The sequence below is a fragment of the Nanorana parkeri genome, unplaced genomic scaffold (assembly GCF_000935625.1).
Source record: "Nanorana parkeri isolate BGI_ZX_2015 unplaced genomic scaffold, ASM93562v1 scaffold1282, whole genome shotgun sequence".
Classification (NCBI taxonomy): domain Eukaryota; kingdom Metazoa; phylum Chordata; class Amphibia; order Anura; family Dicroglossidae; genus Nanorana; species Nanorana parkeri.
Genome location: NW_017307550.1, coordinates 435,978 through 457,380, shown reverse-complemented (window position 1 = coordinate 457,380; position 21,403 = coordinate 435,978). Strand labels below are relative to the sequence as shown.

Below are 21,403 nucleotides of genomic sequence, written 5' to 3'. Positions count from 1 at the left end.
AATGCAGGTTATTAATGATAACAGGATGTACAAGCAAACCTTCACAATGTGAAATTAGCATATGTTGCAAAACTCATGGTAATTCACAGTGCTTAGTTGCTTAATTTTTGCACATTTTGCATTAGTTTTCACTAATTTGTCAATAGACATGGGTGTGATTTTCACATACTTGCGAATCAAATGTACTGGTGCATCAAATGTACCTACATCACATGTATCATATTTTTTATAACTATTAACAAAAATGTATCTCATTTGTGTATCACTCTGCTTTAGATCCTCAAATCATCTCTGAATTGGTACTGACACTGTCCTTCCTTCTGGAGGGTGGCTACTTTTGTTCCCCATGGTCCCTGTGTGTGTTGTAAAGTAGTCACTGCTCCAACCTCACTTCCCTGATGGACTACAATCTCAAGTTTCATTAGCCAAATAGCACTGAAGTTATAGTCTATCACAGGAGTGAGCTTGGAGCGGCAGCTACCTTACAACATACACAGGAACCATGGTGAACAAAAGTAGCCACCTTCCAGAAGGAAGGACAGTGTCAGCACAAATTCAGAGATAATTTGAGGATCTACAGCTGAGTGATAGATATATATGATTTGGCAACGTCACACAATGTGTATTATTAATAGCAGAGCTGCACAATTACTAGGAGCCAGGTAGTCAGTGCTCTTTAAAAATGAAACCTGGCATCTAACCTTTGAGGTTTTCTCCTGCCTGCTTCTAGATGTCTGCTATCCCTGGAGGTAACAACAGATCCTTTAGGTAGATGAATAAACTACTCAACAAATCTGCTCTTGCTCCCAGGGATTTTTGTCTATTTTTAAGAGGAAAGGATAAAAGGTGGTTTTAGGATTTATGTCTGTAATCTGTGAAGGTGTGACCAGAAGAAACCATGGGCTTTTTAATTTCCATTAACTTGACAATCACTCTAACTCATTTACCTACCTAAACTAGTTGTATACTAAGTAAGGCTAAATAAGACTAAAATCTACTATTACATGCTGGCAAATGGACCAAAAGTGATTTAAAAAAAAAACTATACTGTGTCCTTTGAAAAAACAAAAAAATGTGCAGAGAGTGTCAACGGGCTATTGTTTGCTCCAGAACCGCTTCTCCCACCATACCAGTCTATGGGAATGTAAAAACAGCTGAAGCAGGTTAAATGCGGGTCAACTGAGCCAACAATGAATTCTGAATGATCTCAAAAGAATATAAAACTGATTTCAAAAGCAGACTACATTTGCCCATCGCTGCCACTGACAGCTGTTTGTTAACACACTCACATGATCACCATGTCATAGATGACATGCTTATATGGGTAGCACCGAGTTAAATAAAGAGTACAGAAATATTTGGTGTGTTATTTCAATAGCCTTTATACAAAGTTCATCTGAAATATTTATTTTCTTTTCTGCGTTTTCCTTAACAAAACATTAATCCATCTTTAGACATTGTGGACTATGTTTCAGCATGATTTAATTTTGTGTTACAGGCAGGGGGTGTTTGTTTGCCCGTCCTGAGAAAACTTGCTAAAAAGAAGCTGTATTTTGCTGAACTGTCACTGGAAATAATGCAGCTTGTCATCAGTGAAAAAAGTAAAAAACTGCAGGAGGAAAAGAGCAAAGGAGCCCTTTGTGTCATGGTGGAAGAATTTGTCAGAGCAACTCCAGATTATAATTCTGTTGAACAGGTCTGCAAGCTTTAGTAGTTGCATTTAAAGTGACATTAAACTCAGGAGTTAAATCTTAAGCATGCATTCAAGTACCTTAACTATCAGCAAAAATGTATCTTATTTGTGAATCACTCAGCTGCAGATCCTAAAATCATCTCTAAAATCATCTTGACACTGTCCTTCCTTCTGGAGGGTGGCTACTTTTGTTCCACATGGCCCCTGTGTGTGTTGTAAAGTAGCCACCAGTCCAAGCTCGCTCCGGTGATGGACTACAATCTCAATACAAATTAGTAAACTAAACCTGAAATTGTAGTCCATCACAGGAGTGAGCTTGGAGCCGTGGCTGCTTTACAACACATACGGACCATGGGCAGCAAAAGTAGCCACCAACCAGAAGGAATGACAGCGTGAGCATGAATTCAGAGATGATATCAGGATCTGCAGCGATCTCAGGATCTGAGTGTTTACAAATAAGATACATTTTTGTTAATAGTTGGGGTACTTGAATGCATTTTTAACATTTAACTCCTGCATTTAGTGTCACTTTAAGTATCTCCTGTCTGTGGGTTTCTATGTGTTTCAGATCACTATTTTTTTTTTCCTGAGATAAGCCAGCCTTGGAGGCTTGTTCCCAAGTTTGCCTGCGGTGGGTGGGAAGTATGAATCCAACCCTGAATAAAATCCTCTAACCATCATTTTGAACAATATGTAATTTTTTTAAATCAGGCATCATGGCTGTACAGAGACTATCATAGCCTCATTGGCTTTTGGATTTGCTTTTGCTTGATCTTTGCATGTTGGCTTCATTTTTCACACAGGACAGGGATGTCACATCACAAGCAAGTGGCAAGCATGAAATGGATCTGCAGTATTGCATTCAATGATATAGACAGCGATATGTTGAACAGGAGTCAAGTGTAAATAACAAACTGCAATAAATTGCATTTTATATTTGATCATGAAGCTTACAGCCTAGTTAAATTTTCCATTTTAAGGTCACCCAGAAAGGCGAGGGGAGAGTAGAATTTAGTAAGAATTCTGGAGGTAGGGAAGAACAGAAGCAGAGAGGAGCCAAGAGGAATAGAAAAAGCTAAAAAAAATAAGAGTCCTCTACTTTTTTTGGTTAAATCTCTCTCTACTATGTGCTATTTGAACTTTGGTTTCTGATATATACTAATACCAGCTGGGTACTGACAGTAAACACTTTGGTATGCTCCACAACATTCCAAAGAGTAAAGCACAGACCTCTTTATAGGATGCAGTTTGTATTGTGGGATGCGTAGGATGTTCATAGACTTTGACTGTGTCATAGGGTTTGACCAAGTCAGAATTAGTATAGTGTGCACCAGGGATTAGGGTCAAGATGCCCAAGAGAGAATTTCACAAATAAAAAAATACACTATATGGCCAAAAGTAAGTGGGCACTCTCCAAATAAGTGAGCTCAGGTGTCTCCAGTGAAGAGTACTGTTAATGCTTCAGCAAACAAAGACATTTTAAATTATTGTGTGCTACCAACCTTGCGGCAGCAGTTTGGGAAGGTCCTTTTCTGTTCCTGCATGTGCACTGTGTCCCTGTGCACAAAACCAGGTCCATAATTACATGGTTTGGTGAGTCTGGAGGGAAAAAGCTCAAGTGATCTGCACAGAGCCCTAATATCAACATTACTGAACACCTTTGGGGTGACCTGGACGTCCGTTATGGTCCAAGTCTTTTCGTCCAACATCAGTACTGAACATCAAAAATGCTTTATGAAAAAAATGCTTCATGGCTAAATTGCCACAGATACACTAACAAATCTTCGGGAAAGCATTTTCTGAAGAGTTAATGCCCATGGTTTTGAAATGGGATGTCCAACAAGCTTATATAGTTGTAAAGATCAGGTGTTGATAAATCTTTGGACTTTTATTTATATATGTATGAATGGCCTGCTGTTAGAGATATTGGTCAATTTGATATATGTTTCCTAGGTGTTGATTCGATTAATGTCATTGCCACAGTCACACCCTATAGGACCTATATTTTTTTCATATATGGTAATTATGTTACTGTGTTAGTAGTTTCTCTCCTGACTTTTTTCTGTTTGGTGCAGGAGTGGAAAACGCTTGGTCGTACAATATCTTCTGCTGTGCTGTCTCAGTTGGCGAGTGCTTTGACAGTAGCAGGTGGTTGTAATGATCTGAAGGCACGGTGTTTGTATCTAACAGGAAGATGTCTCCTGCTGCAGTCTTTTACAATCAACCCATTGGATGGAGACATGTACTGGAATGAACATTATTTGGTATGTTTATTTTTTATGATCTTTGTTTACTGTTATTAGAGAAAGAGATGGGCAGCACATATTTAAGAGATTCACTCTTCTAAAAAGCCACAGCTTTGCATAGATAGTTTCGAATTTTCTAATCGCCAATCTGGCATTGTACTCCTGTTGGTTGCTGGCACATTGTGTACATGTTTTTGTATTCTGTTTAATACATTATAGCTGCATGTTTTCATAGTTAACTCAAAACAGCACTTGAAATTGTTAATTGCAGTTTGATACCTTTTGTTTTCTAGGATGAAAGAAAAACTACCGGAAGCATTGGAGATAGTGACTCTGAGTGGCCTGATGGCAATACAAAGCCAACTAATAAACAGCTAGATCAGCTGGCAAAGAAAGCTGCGGCTTTTAAGGTTTTTTTTTTTTTGATGTGTTTATGGAATAATTATCATATTTAGTTTTGATTTTTACACACATATAAAGATGTTAGCAATTGTCTGCAGTCTTGAAGAAAATGATGTGCTTTAAAGGAGAAATAAAGAAAATATAGGTATTGCCCTTGTTTCTTTACTTAGAAATGTCTTAATAGTAGGATGATGTTAAAGGACAGCTGTACCTTTAGTAATTTGTCCTTTTAGCTAAAGAAGAACTTTGGGTAAAAATTGTACTAACCCTTGGAGTGGGGCTACCCCCGCACTGCAAGTGTTGAGTGCTTGTTTTTGCCTAGAGTCAAAAATAAGAAGACACATATTCACCCGATCCTCTGAGCCAGCCATTTGTCACTGCGTTCCCCCCAGCCTGTCTTTTCCTTCACTGCAGTGATTGTATGTCCCTTGCATCCTATGCAATGTGTATAGAATGTGATGACTTAGAGGGACCTTTGAGCGCTGCAGAGGAGGGGGAGAGACACTCCAGGGACTGGTCTAAGAGCAAGCCAGCTGGAGAATTGGGTGAATATAACTTTTTTTTATTTTTCGACCTTGAGCACTTAACCCCTGCAGTGTGGGGGTAGCCCTACTGCAATGTTTAATAACATTTGCTTTAAACCCTCAACTCCCCCTGAGTGCAGCCTGCCTGGTAAAACACTTACCTTCCTCCCCGTTCCAGTGTTTCTCAGTGTGCCACCCAGTCCGGCACTGCACAACCTTTGCAAAGAAAACATCTCTCCTCCTCTTCCTACTGTGAATGCATGCCCTGGCTCCATTCATTCTATGGATGAGCCGTCAGGGCCCTCCTTCAGAGTATAGCTCATCCATAGGAATGAAGAGGGCAATGGCGTGTGTGCTTAGTAGGAAGAGTAACCTGCCAGGGGGTTTTCCTTGCAAAGGATCTGACAGCAGGTAATGATATTCATAGAGTGTTCAAATGGGTGTTCACCTTGGGCTATACATTACTGGCCAATGTCTCATCATAGGCCTCTGTAAAAAGAACTAGTCATAAATGCGCTTGTGCAATAATCTGAATTATTACATTATCATAATTGTAAAATGTATGAAAGATTTACTTCGAGCAGGGGCACTTTAACGTAATTGCTTGAAGTCTAACCGTGTATGAGACCAGACAGTTAGAAGTGTGAACAACAATATCAAGTAACAGAACCCTATGGCCACTATCACTCGTCCTAACTGCTGGACTATTGTGTGACACTCTCAAGTAACCCTGGGAGTTGGAAAACATTTTGCAAAACCAGGCAGTTGACAGGATAGTAATTGTCAGCTTTCTGTCAACTTCTGACCCCAACTCTCAAGCTGAAAAGTCATATTTGATGTATGCAGAACTAAGGGGGTGACTATAAATCCCTTACAGGTTAGCCTGCAAAATTATAATAATTTAACATCACAGTACATATACAGTTTCTTCCATGGGTCCAGCTGTGATTGCTTATCTTTAAAATGCCTTGCCACACTTTTTTGTTTAGTTTTCAGTGCATAATGCCCTTGAATAAACACATGAAAACTAATTTTCTTGTCACAGTTCAGACTTATCAGTTGGCAAAGACCACAAGGTAAAATTATATTGAAAAGGAAATAAATAGGTTGTTTTCCAAATTGATGCAGTGAAAAAAGGCTGTTCTGTGCCAGAATGGGTTAAAGTCTACAGAATGGATGATTCTTTTCACAGAATAATAACAGATGTAGAAAGCATTTTTATCATAGTTTAGCATGTTACTTTACTTCACACTAAAGTCTGCTGTGAATGCACTTAAGGCACCTAGATGATCTGAAATATCATAATTATTGGTAATGCATTTGCCTATAAAAGCACATTATGATGTACATTACATTAACAGCAGCATTGGTATGACCTGCTAACAATACTACCAATTACACAAAGGCGCCATCATCTATATGATTCGGCCTCTTATACGTGTGACTGTGATTTAAATGTTCTGTTATCTCTAATCTGTTATATTTCTGCTGAATGATCAATTATAGTAAATTTAGCACAGAACATGTGCAGGACCAGATTTCTGTAATGATTTACCCTACTCTGCTGAAATAGTATCTTTGCCATGGCCACAATTGTTGACATGTTGCTCCCAACATACAAAAGAGCCCAACTGCAGCTAAAACACAATAGACTCAGGAATAGTGAATACTTCTATCATGTTTTCAGTGCACAGAGCCCTGACGTCAACAGGGGATTGTTTGCTTCACTTTCTGTACTTCTGATAATGAGACAAAAAATGAGGGGAGTGGTTGTCACTGAGACAGACAGATACAGACAGTAATAATAACCCAACAGAGGGTCTAAAGCTGCAATACACTGCTCAATTCTCGGGCGATTTCTGCTGAATTGGCCAAACATTTGTGTTGTGGGTGGCCCTGTCAGCACACATCATCCCTTCTTTACCCCCGTTCAACGGAAGTCAATTTTTCAATTGACTTTTGTTGAAGGATCTGGTCCAAAAATTCTTGGCTTAACAGCACCTGTATCCAATCAGATGCAATCACTGATAGGGATTTCAGAAGCTACGGCAGCAGCAGCTTCTGAATACAAGAGCCGGAAGGTGGAAATTCCATGGGGGAATTGATGGATTTCTCTCTATATAGCCTGCGGGACTGAATTAAAGACATTTGAAATGTGTATAGGCCCTATTTACTGAAAAACTTTCTCAGACGGGTTTTATTGAAGATCTCTAAGGAGACTTCAGGACAGGGGGTTCTCTTTCATATTTGGTGTCTGTTGTTTTTTCCCCTTCTGCTATCTTGGTGCAGTGTTTAGCTCACTACCGGAAGTTAGGAGCGGGGTGCATTTCTGGCAGGATCACTAGGTCGTTTTTTTTTTTTGCATCTGCAGCATTTGTAAGAAACATAACATGGGGAAATACCCATATGTATACTTTAGGAGCTACGTTTGCCACAGTTCTCTTACATGTTATAGGTCTTTTACATATATGGGTTTTATTAAATTTCTTTGGGTAGGAAATGGGTCCCCTTAAAGGACACATACCTCATTTGAGAATCAGTTATCCTAAAGGTGTGAATTTCACAGCCGAACACCTTTTTTTGGTTTTAATTACTACTTTACAACCAAGATCACAATACACCTTCTATCACATTCTCCCACTTCAATGTATTTATGTAATTTTACTGAATTAGGGCCAGTGGTTCATGCAGTACATTTAAAAAATGTTAATGTTAGCTATTAGATAATGGCCTGCCCTTTTCAAAAAATTAGAACTCATTGTCTCATTTCCATTATTTTCTTTAGATTGCAAACAGTGGCAGGCATGGCCTCCTAAGGTCCCATTTACACTATAGCATTTAAAAACATTGTACTTTCATGTGCTTTGATGTGTTTTAGCTAACATGAATGTTAAAATGCTTTAAAAGATGTGGTAACACTAAAAACACTAAAACGTGCCATAATTACTTGTCATAATGTGATAATAGCCCACTTTAAATTGGCAGTCAGTGAAATTGGCCCCTAACCACTCATCATCATTGGTGGTCAGTGGAAATATTCCATTATTTAAAAAAAACAATAGGCCTTTACATTTGTGGTCAGAAGAGGAGCATCTAAAGTCCCTTTTATGTTCATGATCATTGTGAAATGCCCCTTCAAACCAAAGCCTTGCATTAGTGATCAGTGAAATAGCCTAATTCGATAAGTGCTTCCCTGAAGCTCCACATTTACATGGTGGTAGGTTGTTAAATGCACTTGCTTTATGGTTATCAGTTTCCTCCTCTAGTGCTGTGATAGTTATGCTATGCCAAGCGAAGATTTTCTCTCTACAATCAATGTGAGCTCAGGTTGCCTCCTTCCTACTCATCACTAATAACGATTATCGTGGCATTTATAGGGAAACATACTCAGATCGACCCAAGACTCGACTCTTTTCCTCTACATTCTAAAACTTCCTGTAAATGACTAAAAGTTTCAAAAAATTATAATATTTGTGTTTGCTGAGAAAGAAGACGAGGATCTTAATAACTGTATCTCTTTTGTTTTTCCCAGACCAGACGAGCATTGGCAGAGATTTACCTTGCACAATCCAATGAGATTTTACTTCAGTCCATTAATGCTGCAATAAACAACAAGCTGATGGACACATTGTCAGCAGCCAGTCTGGAGATCTGTTCATGTTTTGGACAGTTTGACTCTCTAACATCAAGCACCTTTCTGGCTCTTCATCAGGTACATTTATGCCAGATGGCTTTTTTTGTTTGGGATTTTTTGTTTTTCAATGTTTACTTTGCATTCTGTAAAATATTTGTTAACATATACATTATATAAATTATTTATATGAATCCTGTATCTTTTAATTAATGGGACAGCACAGTGTCTTCATGGAGTTATAAGCAGTAATTGATAGAGGTTTTTGAAGCTTTGTAAGTTTTTCATTTGAGATTGTTGGTCTGCTGTAAAACATTAGTCACTGGCTACCAAGACTTTCCATTACTTTGGAAAATGCCTTTGTGCAATACTAAACAGACCCGCAAGTGCTTGCTGGCTCTCAACATGGCCTGGCCGCCCCATACAGTGCTTTTATTGGTTACCATATTAGAAGGCACGGTATTGGACTGTTGAGGGGTCGTCTAAGATACTGACCAAAACATACGTCATGTGAAAAAGAGAGCACACTGTCTTTGAATTCTATGATTTTAAGTATCTGGACATAATAAAAATGATCTCATCCTTAGCAGCTCTTAAGATTAGGTAAATACAAACTCAGATCAACAACACATGACATATAGCACCATGTCATTTATTTTACAAGCATAAAGTCAAAATGGAGAAGCAAAGCGTGAAAAACTAAGTACACCTTATGATTCAATCACTTGTAGAACCACCTTTAGCAGCAATAACTTGAAGTAATCATTTTCTGTATGACTTTATCAGTTTCTCACATCGCTGCGGAGAGATTTTGTCCCAATCTTCTTCAATTTTGGCCTGCTAAAGACCATATAGTTTTTATGTCCTGGTACTTAAAACTAGGGATGCACCGATACTGGTTTTTCGGTATCGAGTATGAGTACCGATATTTTTTCTGGTACTCGCCGATACTGAGTACCGGTGCCGTGTGTCCAGATTATCAGGAAGTCTGATTGCCTGTTAAGTCGGTGTTCTAGCGAAAGAACACCTGCTTCACTTGCTGAGACTGCCATATCCCAGTGGCTGGCTTCCTGATTGGAAAGGAAGCCGGCTGTATGCTTCCTTGGCATTGTGGTCAGAGGGAGATCTCCCTCTGGCCGGATTTTCCGGTATCAGAGGTAAGTATCGGAGCATATTTGGGCGAGCACTCGTACTCGCCCAAATACTCGGTATCGACACCGATACCAATGCTAGTATCGATATCGTTGCACCCCTACCTAAAACTATAGCAGAGTGCGCACTTTCTTTTTCACATGACTATAGCTATGTGGGCCAGTTAGTTTTTGATGTCAAGGGGCCTCATTTGTGACTGCTTCTCATCTACCAGCTTTATATTTGACTTGCATTATGTGCAAAATAAAATTGTGTGTCTCTTTACTTTACATTCAGTTTTCTTCTCGTGTCTGTTTGGGCCTAGTTTGTCAGTAAGACTGCCTTTAGACATTAGAGAGCAATCGGAACTGAAGGCACAGTGTAACTGCCCTAAGTTATGCATATCTCCCAGGCTCTGCAGAGCACTTCATAAACTTGCAAGATTTTCTGTCAGAGGGGATATTGTCGGCCAGCTGTCAGCATTGACAGCCAATAGACCCATATACATTGTTAGTTATCTCAACCCAACCTCTTTTTTTGAATAGTTTTTTGTGTCAGCAAAAAGCAAAATAAAAGAATATGATAAATTGTGGTATTAATCAAAGTTACTTGAATGGATATATTTAAGGAGCAATGTTGTGATTAACAGTGCACTGATTATTTAAGATGAGAGAGAACCCAGCCCTTAATAAAGTCTTAAATGCTCTATGCTGCTAGGTCACTGACATACACTATATCACCAAACGTATTGGGGCACCCCTCCAAATCATTGGATTCAGGTGTTCCGTTAAATTTCCATGCTACTAAATATTCTGTGGTCAACTGTTAGTGGTATTATAACAAAGTGGAAGCAACTGGGAACAACAGCAACACAGCCACGAAGTGGCAGGCCACGTAAAATGACAAATCGGGGTCACCGTATGCTAAAGTGCACAGTGCGCAGGAGTCACCAACTGTCAGCAGAGTCAATAGCTACAGACCTCCAAACTTCGTGTGGCCTTCAGATTGGCACAACAACAGTGCGTAGAGAGCTTCATGGAATGGGTTTCCATGGCCGAGCAGCTACATCCAAGCCTTACATCACCAAGTGCAATGCAAAGAGTCGGCTGCAGTGGTGTAAAGCACGCCGCTACTGGACTCTAGAGAAGTGGAGACGTGTTCTCTGGAGTGACGAATCACGCTTCTCTGTCTGGCAATCCAATAGACGTGTCTGGGTTTGGCGGTTGCCAGGAGAACGGTACTTGCCTGACTACATTGTGTCAAGTGTACAGTTTGATGTAGGGGGGATTATGGTGTGGGGTTGTGTTTCAGGGGTTGGGCTTGACCCCTTAGTTCCAGTTGAGGGAACTCTTAAGGCATCAGCATACCAAGACATTTTGGACAATTTCATGCTCCCAACTTTGTGGGAACAGTTTGGGGATGGCCCCTTCCTGTTCCAACATGACTGCGCACCAGTGCACAAAGCAAGCTCCATAAAGACATGCATAAGTGAGTTTGGGGTGGAGGAACTTGACTGGCCCGCACACAGTCCTGACCTCAACCCGATAGAACACCTTTGGGATGAATTAGAGCGGAGACTGTGAGCCAGGCTTTCTTGTCCAACATCAGTACCTGACCTCAAAAATGCGCTTCTGGAAGAATCGTCAAACATTCCCATAGACACACTCCAAAACCTTGTGGACAACCTTCCCAGAAGAGTTGAAGCTGTTATAGCTGCAATGGGTGGGCCAACTCAATATTGAACCCTACTGACTAAGACTGGGATGCCATTAAAGTTCATATGCGTGTAAATACTTTTGGTAATATAGTGTATATAAATGTGGCTTTTAGTCATAAATCTTTTAAAAAATCACATTTTGGAGAGGAAAAAAACTGCATACTTGAAGGGAGTTTAACCAGTTGACCTTATATGTGAAACACCCGGTAACGGGTGTTTGCATTGGACGGGTTTTTTCTGCCCGTGTGCGCCCGCTAGGGGGCGCGCGAGCAGAAAAAAAATGCCGTCTGGAGACGGCAACCCACCAATGCTGCAGTGCCGTTTTTTTACAACGGGCGGACGGCAAGTGGTTAAGTATTTACAGTATGTGTATAGTGTGTGTGTGTGTGTGTGTGTGTGTGTGTGTGCATATATATATATATATATGTTTATGCACAGAAAGATTTTTTCAAAGTTGATCATGATGATCGCCATGATCAATAGAACTGGTTTGTATATTTATCTCCCTAGAGCTGTTCTTCCTGTATGATGATTAAAGATGTAGTGCGAACAGCAGCACGCAATACTGGCAGCTCTCAGTTTGCAGCATTACTAAACCTCCTGCATTATCTACAAGAGAAAGAAGATGAAGGACCTCTGCGGAAACAGGTCGAGCAACAAATGGCCACCTCCTCAAGGGTAAGAATCTTACATACAGCAAGTCCTGACAATAATATGCCTGAAATGCGGTATATCTCTAATTAATTAGTAATAAATCCAATCAATAATTGGCTTTGATTGATATGCTTTATGTGTGCATATATACATAAAGCATAACAAAGGAATATTTAGATTTTGAGAGTTGCAGCAAAGCCATGAAATGTTATTTGTATATTTACTTTTGTAAATACTGTTCTCATTCATAGTATAATTGATACTTTTATCTTGTAATGTTAGCTTGTAGTTAATAAAGTAGTAAGAAGTAATTGGCTATTATGGTTAGCTGCAAATCAGTAGAAGCTAATTACATCATGGGTATTGAGGCTAACCATGGGGCTTCGGTGGTACAGAAGTATCCCATTTCCCCTTTATTTTTACAAGTGTCTAGATCAGTGGTTCTCAACCTGTGTAACCTCAGGACCCACATTTGTCCTTAGTCATTAAGTGGCGACCCAAGTCGCACTGCAATGGAATGTGCAACATTGCGGTACTGCGCGTTCTGGTGCACACGATCGAACTGTGGGTGGGAGGTGCGTTTTGGATGTCATTCAAAGATTCACCCAGTTTCCATACCTTACGAGAGCTGGAGTGCATCCACAGCTTGGGGTCAGTGTGGGCTGCTGTGCTGTGACAGAGTTCCATCCATATGTGCAATGCTTGTACAGCTCCCTTGAGTGCCCTGTAGACATGCCAGGAGCCAGAATGTGATATCACTCTGGTCCAGGCACCACTACAGGACACGCAAGGGAGTGGTACGTGTGGATGGAGCTCCCTCACGCTCAAAGCCCCAGCCCATCCCTCCTCAAGCTGACACTCGGCAGCAGATTTTGAATGGCTGCTTGGCGAGAGAACTGACAGGGGGAGCTGAGGAGTCTCTCACCTAGCATAGTGGAAGGTACAGGGTGACCCACTGAACATGGGGTCGCGACCCACTTTTTGGTCACGACCCACCAGTTGAGAACCAAGGGTCTAGATGGTCCATGCTTTTTATAAATAATGTGCAAACATCTTTGTTTTCTTCTATCATATACATTGCAGGAATCAGCCACTGACAGTACTTGGATCCTCAAGCAGAGTCTTTCTGCCCCTACTCTACACCCTTCTGTCTATCCTGTTTTATAAGGACAGTCCTCCATTTTGGACTTTCAGATGGGTTTAGCCTATAGTGAGAGTGTAGTTTGGCTGGGGCCTAGATGGGTGTAGCAGGCAGAATTTGCACTAATTGGTGCAGGTAGATACTGTTATCCTAGTTTGATATCCGATATGTTGGCTGGCTTGGACTAATGTAGTGATGCTCCCGTCAAATACAGCTACGTTGGTTGCACACCCCCACTGTTAATGCAAGTGTTTTCAATAATGTATAATGCATATCGTATGAGTGGATTATCTGAGCACCTTGTTCTCTTGTGTTAGGCCTATTTTTTTAAGTGTTTTTACAGGTGTCCACTTAATTAAGATTCACAGCATGGAGATTTCAGATACCACCATATAAACACAATGTTTGAGTCTGAAAAGACAAGTAGTTTGGCTCTTTCTCTGAGTGAGGTGGATGGAAATATTTTATAGTTCAAAACAAATGTTCTGTGATTAACCAGGCATATTGGATCTAATCTCCAGATGACTGTTATCTGAAAAGTGCCCATAAATTAAATGTATTATATCCCAGGTTCTAACATACACAATTACTTATTACTACTAATTATTATTATTACTTTATGATCTGTGTAGCTGTGCAATATATTTTTCCCTAATTTTCATATATTTTAGGTATGGGGAAATTTACATGTCCCAGTGCAGCATTTCAGTATGTTTAGTGAGCTGCCACCAAACTTCAGTATTATTATTCTGCAACATTCAGAAGACAGGTAAACTGCATATCCTATGATCTGAAGCTTTTCTTCCTTTTCCAGAGCTTGCATTGTATTTTCTCTTTGCTTCATCAGTGTATCACCGATTGTTTTGCCTGTGAAGGTTCTCATTCATCCAGGTCATGGTATATCTGTAAAAAATAAGTCAAGGCAGTCCAGTTGCCTTGACTTATTTTTTACAGATATACCGATTTGTTTTGTTGTATTGTTTAGTGGAGCATTTCTTAAGCACCCCCATCAGGTCAAGGTTTCAGTTAATGATCTATTCTTTATCAGGTGGTAGCATGTGGGTACATAAAAATATGGCTACTTTTGTGAAAGTGACATGATGGGAGGGGCAGGTGAGAGATCATAAAGCTCCTCAGCCTTCCTATCTCACCCCCTTGGGCTTTTCTGATTGGGTGGAGGGCTGGCCCATTGACACCCTCTAGAGCAGTGGTTCTCAACCTTTCTAGGGCCGGGACCCCTAGGTAACATTTGCCAATTTGTGGTGACCCCCAACCATAAAATTTAGGGATGCACCAATACTAGTATCTGTGTGGGCTCTCAGGAGGCTGTGCGGGCTCTCAGGTGGCTAGTGGGACTCTCTGGTGGCATCCAGTGCGGGCTCTGTAGTGCCTAGTTGTGGGCTCTATGGTGAACGAGCATTAACCTCCCCTCACTCCTGCCTGCTCCCCTTTCTCTGATCCTCTCCGGCCGCTGCTGCTGCAGCGTCCACCTAGGAGAACTGACACTGCCACCCCAGGAGGAGGCTGAGGAGCTCTTACCTAGAGCAGCACAAGGCATGTGGGGACCCCCTCAACTGTGGGTTGCGACCCACTTTTGGGTCCCGACCCACAGGTTGAGAACCACTGCTCTAGAGGGCCCACAAATAGCTGTTGCACGAGGCAACTGATAGCTCTTATTTAACATCAGGAAACAAGCATTTTGCCAAGTCTTAATTTGAGAGAGCCAATCCCAGATCCATTTTCTGTTTCATTGACTGGTCTCTGCTGGAACCATAGAACCCAGGACACCGTGAAGAGTGCTACCATATTGTAAAGCCTGTTATATTCCTGTCTGAAAGGACAGTGGACATCACATGCATTGCTTAAGTTTTGATTTGTCAAAGCATTTGCTGGGAGCAGTGCTTGTTTCTATTAAAACAGGCTGCTATATTTCTGTGTAAAGGGTTAACTGCAGAGTTCACCAACCCCTGTGATGATTTCTCTGCTGGCCTTAGATTGTTGTCCCACAATCCTGAAAATCTCTGTGCACTGTGAAGCCGAGAGTGGTATCATTGCGTCTTGGTAGGATCGTCACTGCATTCTATCGCATTTGGGTGGCAGTAAAGTGGGATCAGATCTGTGGCTCAAGGAGTTAACAGAAATCCAGTAGGCTGCCCCGCAACGGACAAGGGATCCCGGAACTGCATAAGAGCTCTGATGAATGGGAAGTTCCCCGAAAACGTGTTCAGCTTAGTGGCAGTGAGTCTCACTACGAGTAGAGCTCCTGGACATTCATACCTTGTGCAGCGGTCCATCTAGTGAGGACTACTAGTCTAATGTGACACTGTCCTTGCTCTATTTGTGAGTATAAGTGTTTTAATATACACAGTTTTTCAATAAAAGGATTATTATCAGGCGCCCAGTGTTTTCTTTCTCATGTGCCCCAGGTGCCTGGTGCAAGCAAAACCCCTGGAATGGACTAGAATTAAGTGACAAACAAACTAAAGCCAGTGCATAACTTTTGAAGCATTTACAAAAATGTTTTTTTTTTACTTTTGGTAAAAAGGTTTAAACCAAAAAGACAATTGTAAGCATTCCCTGGGAGGGCTATATGGTTTGTCCCAACTCCCAACACTTATGTCTCTTTTGCTGGACATCATGGTCTTTATGTAAATGTGAAGAGAAATATAAGGAGAAATATAGCTATGTGAAATAAAAAAAAAAAGGAATTGATATATTGAATTTTATACTTACAGGTATTAACCCCATTTATTTGCTATAGTGTGCCTTTAAGGCCTACTGGTCCTTTATCCATGTTTACCTACCTTGGGTACCAGAATGTAAAAATGTCTTACATTGTTGCTGCAAAAACTTTTATAAAAAGGAAATAATTATTTGTTACAGTTTATCAAACACAGCATTTTATGTTCATTATGAAGTTTTGAGAATCTGAAACTAACTGATCTGTATTTTAGTAATTACATTGTATTTAAACCTGCTTTAATGTTTGTGATAGATCTTTCTTGTACGGAGCTCAACTTGAAAAACCAAAAGTTATCTCAACACAGAAGGGAAAGTTAAACCAACAACAAAGAACCAGTAAGTTTGTTATTGGTGCTGTTTAGTGGGAGAAACATTTGTGCTGAGAAGTATCTGTTCTCTTTTTGTTAATTAGAACTGTTCTTGTTACTGCATTAGTTAGTTTCTTCTTCATTTCATCAGTGCGAGCCAAAGTGGCCCGATGTTCTATGGATCGTCAGATGTTTTCCAGCTTGTTGGAGAAGATGGAGCTGTTCAAACAAGATACCATGCAGAATCTCCTCAAAAGGGAACATCAACTGAGCTTCACAAGGCAGAAGAATGCGTTTGAAAACATTAACAATCCAGCAATGGTAATGTTTGCAATGCTAATATGTCTTCATGTATCTGTAAGATGATTGTCCCTGGATTGACATTACTCAATTTCTGTTTCTCCTGTGCATTTCTGTATAGTAAATGGGCTTGTACAATGTATTAAGATATATGCCTGATTTGTTTTCATTTTTTTTGCCCTGTAAATTTCTCATGTGAATCTGTATATCTATTCTCTCTAATTGTAATGTTATGTGGATAGGAATTGACATACAAAATCACCTTAAGGCATGCCATGTATGCTTCTTTCCCAAGGCTGTTGTGAAATGCATTTTCTGTGACCCCTTTAGTTACTAGTGTGTATGAGGGGGTATTGTGGGTACAGTAATGATTAAAGGGCCGGAGGTCAGCAGGGCACTGCAATGTGGGCAAACACAAAAGGGACAAAGCAAAAATGAGGAAGGAAGGGCAAATATGGAGAGATATCTCCAGGCGTACAAGAAGATAGGAGATATATCACTGTTGTTGTTGTAAGACCAGGACCCACCACAATCCTCACCCAAAGGTGACTGGAGGTCATGCATACTACTATGAACCTTCACTCTTCTAAATTAAATTGTGACAGCTTGCAGAGACATCTTGCCAAGCTGGGTCAAATTGATAAGGTGAGAAGTGTAAAAGTATGAGACAGTGAGCATCTGTTCCCCGGAATTAGGAGGTAGTTTGGCCATTTTAATACGGGTGCTATGGAAGGACAATTGCTGAAGCTATACCAAACTCATTAAAGTGTAAAGAGCCACTAAGGTAAACCCAGAAACGGACAAAAGGATTTTATAAACTTTCTATGGACAAGCAAAAGGAAATAAAGATATGTAAGGCATATTAACCAAACAGAAATAATGTTTTATTATTCTGGCTGCCCTAAGACAAAGACAGGTAAATCCAGTTACTTTTTCTACTTTTTAGGTTATGTCAAAGGAATTGGTAGGTCCTGAGATATAGTGAGCTGAAGATATAAGCAAATCTCAGCCATTCCTGTTAGAGGTAAACTTGACCCTACCCATTCCCACATGGGAGTCTCCTTGTTGGTCAATGAGGCTGTCCATGTATGATATGTAAGGCATATCAACCAAACAGAAATTATGTTTTATTGTGCCGGCTGCCCTAAGCCAAAGACAGGTAAATCCAGTTAGTTTGGGTTACTTTTTCTAACTATATTTTCTAATAATCATTCATTCTGTATAGAATGAAGACATTATTCCAGAAGATGAGAGTGAGAAGAAATGCATTACACAGTTTCAAGAAATATTAGAAGCCTTGAACATGTACCTGAGCCCTGTGCTGCACCAGCTTAAGGTCTCTCAGCCAAGGTATGCATTGACTTTTTTCTCATTTGGTATTTGATGCAGTTATGGCTGTATGGAAAGCATCTGTTACTTTTATTTATTACATATCCTGTTGGAAGATTTAAAAAATGGCAGGACAGAAAAGTTGATCTACTCCTACACAATCATGTGTTTACAATATTTAAATATAAATGTGTGATTTCTATATTTGTCCATTATGTAAGCACTGTGTATTTCATGCATAGGACAGTGTGTTTGCATTAGACCTTAGAGAGTCATTGAAACCTGTGACAGTTTCTCTAAGTAAACCTTTTTAGCTTGCTCATTTATGCACAGGTGCAGACTTTTAAAGACTGGAGCAAAGAAATGATATGGCTATTGTCTACGACAGCCATCTTAAGTTAAGTTTTGGTACTTTAACTTGCATTAGGAAAAAAAACAGGGAATGTCTTTTGTTGCTATGGACAAAAGCTGTGTTTTCACACTCTCTAGTTTTTTGTTTTTTTTTAAATGTGGGTAATATCCAAGATTTTGGCAATGACTGATGTTCTCCTAACCTCCAGGCAACAAATATACCGTTTTCACTGACATGCAAAGTTGCCTGTCCTTTAGTGGCTGCAAAGCAGTATAAAATACTTTGATACAAAAAACACTTTGATATTTGCTGAAAAAAATAAAACAGGTTTCATGTAAATATACCCCTCAAATTAAACCCTTAATACACCATTACGGGGTTTTATAACCTCATTGTTAGCATAAGGACTGAGAAAAGTTATAAACAGCACAGTATAAACAGAATGGTTACATTTCCCATGCTGGAGCATTCTGGTTATATTTTCCATGCTGGAGCATTCTGGTTATATTTTCCATGCTGGAGCATTCTGGTTACATTTTCCATGCTGGAGCATTCTGGTTACATTTCCCATGCTGGAGCATTCTGGTTACATTTCCAATGCTGGAGCATTCTGGTTACATTTCCCATGCTGGAGCATTCATACGATTCTTAGCTTCATGGGGAAAGCATACTATTTTGCTACCTCCAGTGGAACAGTCCACTTAAAGGTCAATGGGGGGAATTTATCAAAACTGGGGCAGACAAAATCTGGAGCAGTTGCCCAGAGCAACCAATCAGCTTTTCTCTTCAGTCTGTTCAGCTAAGATTTGAAAATGACAGAAGCTGATGGGTGCCATGCACAGCTGCTCCAGATTTTGTCTGCTCCAGTTTTGATAGATTCTCCTCAATGTCTCTTGTTATTCCTTATAAGGAAATTCTGGCATTTTAAAAGTGTTTATCAATTTATTTAAATGCCCCCAACAATTAGTATTTACTATTTCTCTTTATATTTAATTGTTTCTACCTGTAAGTTGAGCCAGCATTTTGCATGTGCATAAATAGAACTTTAAAGAAGTTGGGAGGTACACCTTTTATGGTAGGCCCTAATAATGCTCTAGAGTAAAACATGTTATTTTATATTAACCATAGGTAATTCTGGCCATAAATGATACAGTTAGATTGTACAGTTTACTAAATTTAAGATAAAGTCTACAAAAAGCTATATGGAGCATATGTTGGGTAGATGATTCCCCCAGCCATTTTCCTTTGGGGGATATCTGCCCATTTATGGCCACCCTTAGCAATTTTGGAAGAAATTACCCCCTTTATTGAACTCTTTCTTTTTTTTTTTTAAATAATAAGATTTTATTTTCGATTTTGCAAAATAAAAAAGTGCAAAAATATAAGAACACAAGGGAACATGATACAGACACGTCCGGTCATCCACCTAGCCCCATCGTATGCATGTACATGCCATTTCTTCAGGACATGCGCAGTGGGTAGATATGCATATGCTCTATCTAGCATATTGAACTCTTTCTAACCCAACAGGCATTGCAACATGAATTTAAAAAAAACACTTTTGCTGCTGTGTACATGTATCTGTCTGAGAAATGTCTCTGAAAAACATTTATAATTTAAACCTCATCCTGCTATCACTGTTCCTTAGTGATGTGAAAGGTAATTTTGCTACTTCTGATTTGCAGACAGCCGTCTCCACCACTTTCATCCACTGGGTCAGTGCGAGCAAAGTCCAGAGAGAAGGAGGAGAAACCGGCATCAAGTACGTACCAAGAGTCAGGGCTGTTTGGAGCTCAAGCAGTCCTTGACTTGGTATTGCACCAAGTATGTTCTAAATTAAATAGGTGGTTAGACAGTCATTTCGCTTGACTGCATTAAATTAAGTCACTTTATAATGACTACAGGAAAGAAAGTATGCGACCAGTGTCTTTTGTGTACACTGGAAGCAGAACATCTTGGAGGTCGGAAAGTGAAGTACAATATATTTGTCAGGTGAGCAGGTTGTCATATCAAGGGGAGCCGCGCTGCTCAGATGCTTTGCGTGCTAAAGGATTATTTTTCATTCAATCCCCAAATTTACACAAACCTAACAGGTAGAATCCATCCTGGAGACCTTTCTTTTCTCTACTGTTGTTAAGTAATACAATTAGCTCAATCCCAGCCTGACTGGACAGTGAATGAGAAACAGTGGTGCGCTCATCTCTCTGTCACTCTGCTCTCTCCTCTTGTCAGCAGGTTCCTTGTTAGCACATGAGCAATGAAGCACAATTGACAGGCATTGTGATGCTTCTCCCTAGTATAGTTGGAGGCTGATACCAGGTCACATTTTGGAGGCTGATACCAAGTCAAAGTTTGCACTAGTTGCTCTTGCAAATACACATAAATGTTTTAATGAACACATAGCTGAATTAATTTGTGATAGCTCCTTGTTATTTATGTTTAAGTTATAAAGCCCCTGTACCATTTACTGTCATCTACATCACAAAGACAGCAGTTTGTTGGGATGAGTATTTAGGCCATAAATGTATATATCCTCCAATGCTCTAGTTTCTAGTGAACTGATGGATGCTAGTTGAGCCAGGAACGCTGTTTTCATACGTATCAGGCATGTCTTATTTCATGCCTTTTGATATTCTTTTGGGAATTTGTGTATTTTTTGACTTGTGTCTTCTGCAATATTTTCCATTCCTGTAGGTGCCTCAGTAGAAGTGGGAGATTGCATTATAGTATTGGCAGACAGATTCCTTCAGCAGATGCCACTTGAAGCGCTGGCAGTTTTCAAGGATGATGCAGTAAACTCCGTGTCTAGAGACTTTTCTCTTCAATTACTGTATAACAGGATTCACACAGAGCAGACAGGTAATGTGTATGTCACAATGACGACCATAAATGATAACCATATGCTCTCTGTGTGGAACAGTATCTCAATGTAATGCTTAAAGCAGTATTCATCATTGCATGGGAATATCATCAAATTAAAAAAACAACATACAAAGAACACAACAATTTTTTGCACAATGAATAGCATGACCTCATTTTATTAGACTAAATAGATCTTATTAGACTGAATAGATCTAATAGATCTCAATTACAGACATGGAAGCATTATTTTTTGATTGACCCTGGTAATCTTTTATCACAATTTTTCATGAATTGCTCCAAAATTGTTGAGGTTTCTAAGAATGTAAAAGCAAATTCATCTACATGATATTTAGTCTAATAAAAGAGGTAAT

The 21,403-nt window shown here is 39.8% G+C and overlaps 1 protein-coding gene across 1 annotated transcript in view; it reads left to right on the top strand.

The window, feature by feature from the left end:
• The window catches only part of LOC108797470 (cilia- and flagella-associated protein 46-like), a gene marked incomplete at its 5' end in the record, with an annotated part of 91,642 nt that overhangs the window by 42,494 nt on the left and 27,745 nt on the right, over nt 1-21,403 (top strand). Inside the window, 12 exons of the mRNA XM_018569068.1 lie at nt 1,499-1,696; nt 3,769-3,957; nt 4,233-4,349; nt 8,398-8,577; nt 11,855-12,022; nt 13,811-13,908; nt 16,135-16,217; nt 16,341-16,510; nt 17,715-17,839; nt 19,856-19,932; nt 20,718-20,723; nt 20,865-21,029. Coding sequence (XP_018424570.1) covers nt 1,499-1,696; nt 3,769-3,957; nt 4,233-4,349; nt 8,398-8,577; nt 11,855-12,022; nt 13,811-13,908; nt 16,135-16,217; nt 16,341-16,510; nt 17,715-17,839; nt 19,856-19,932; nt 20,718-20,723; nt 20,865-21,029 — 1,576 coding nt within the window. The remainder of the gene's footprint in view (nt 1-1,498; nt 1,697-3,768; nt 3,958-4,232; nt 4,350-8,397; nt 8,578-11,854; nt 12,023-13,810; nt 13,909-16,134; nt 16,218-16,340; nt 16,511-17,714; nt 17,840-19,855; nt 19,933-20,717; nt 20,724-20,864; nt 21,030-21,403) is intronic.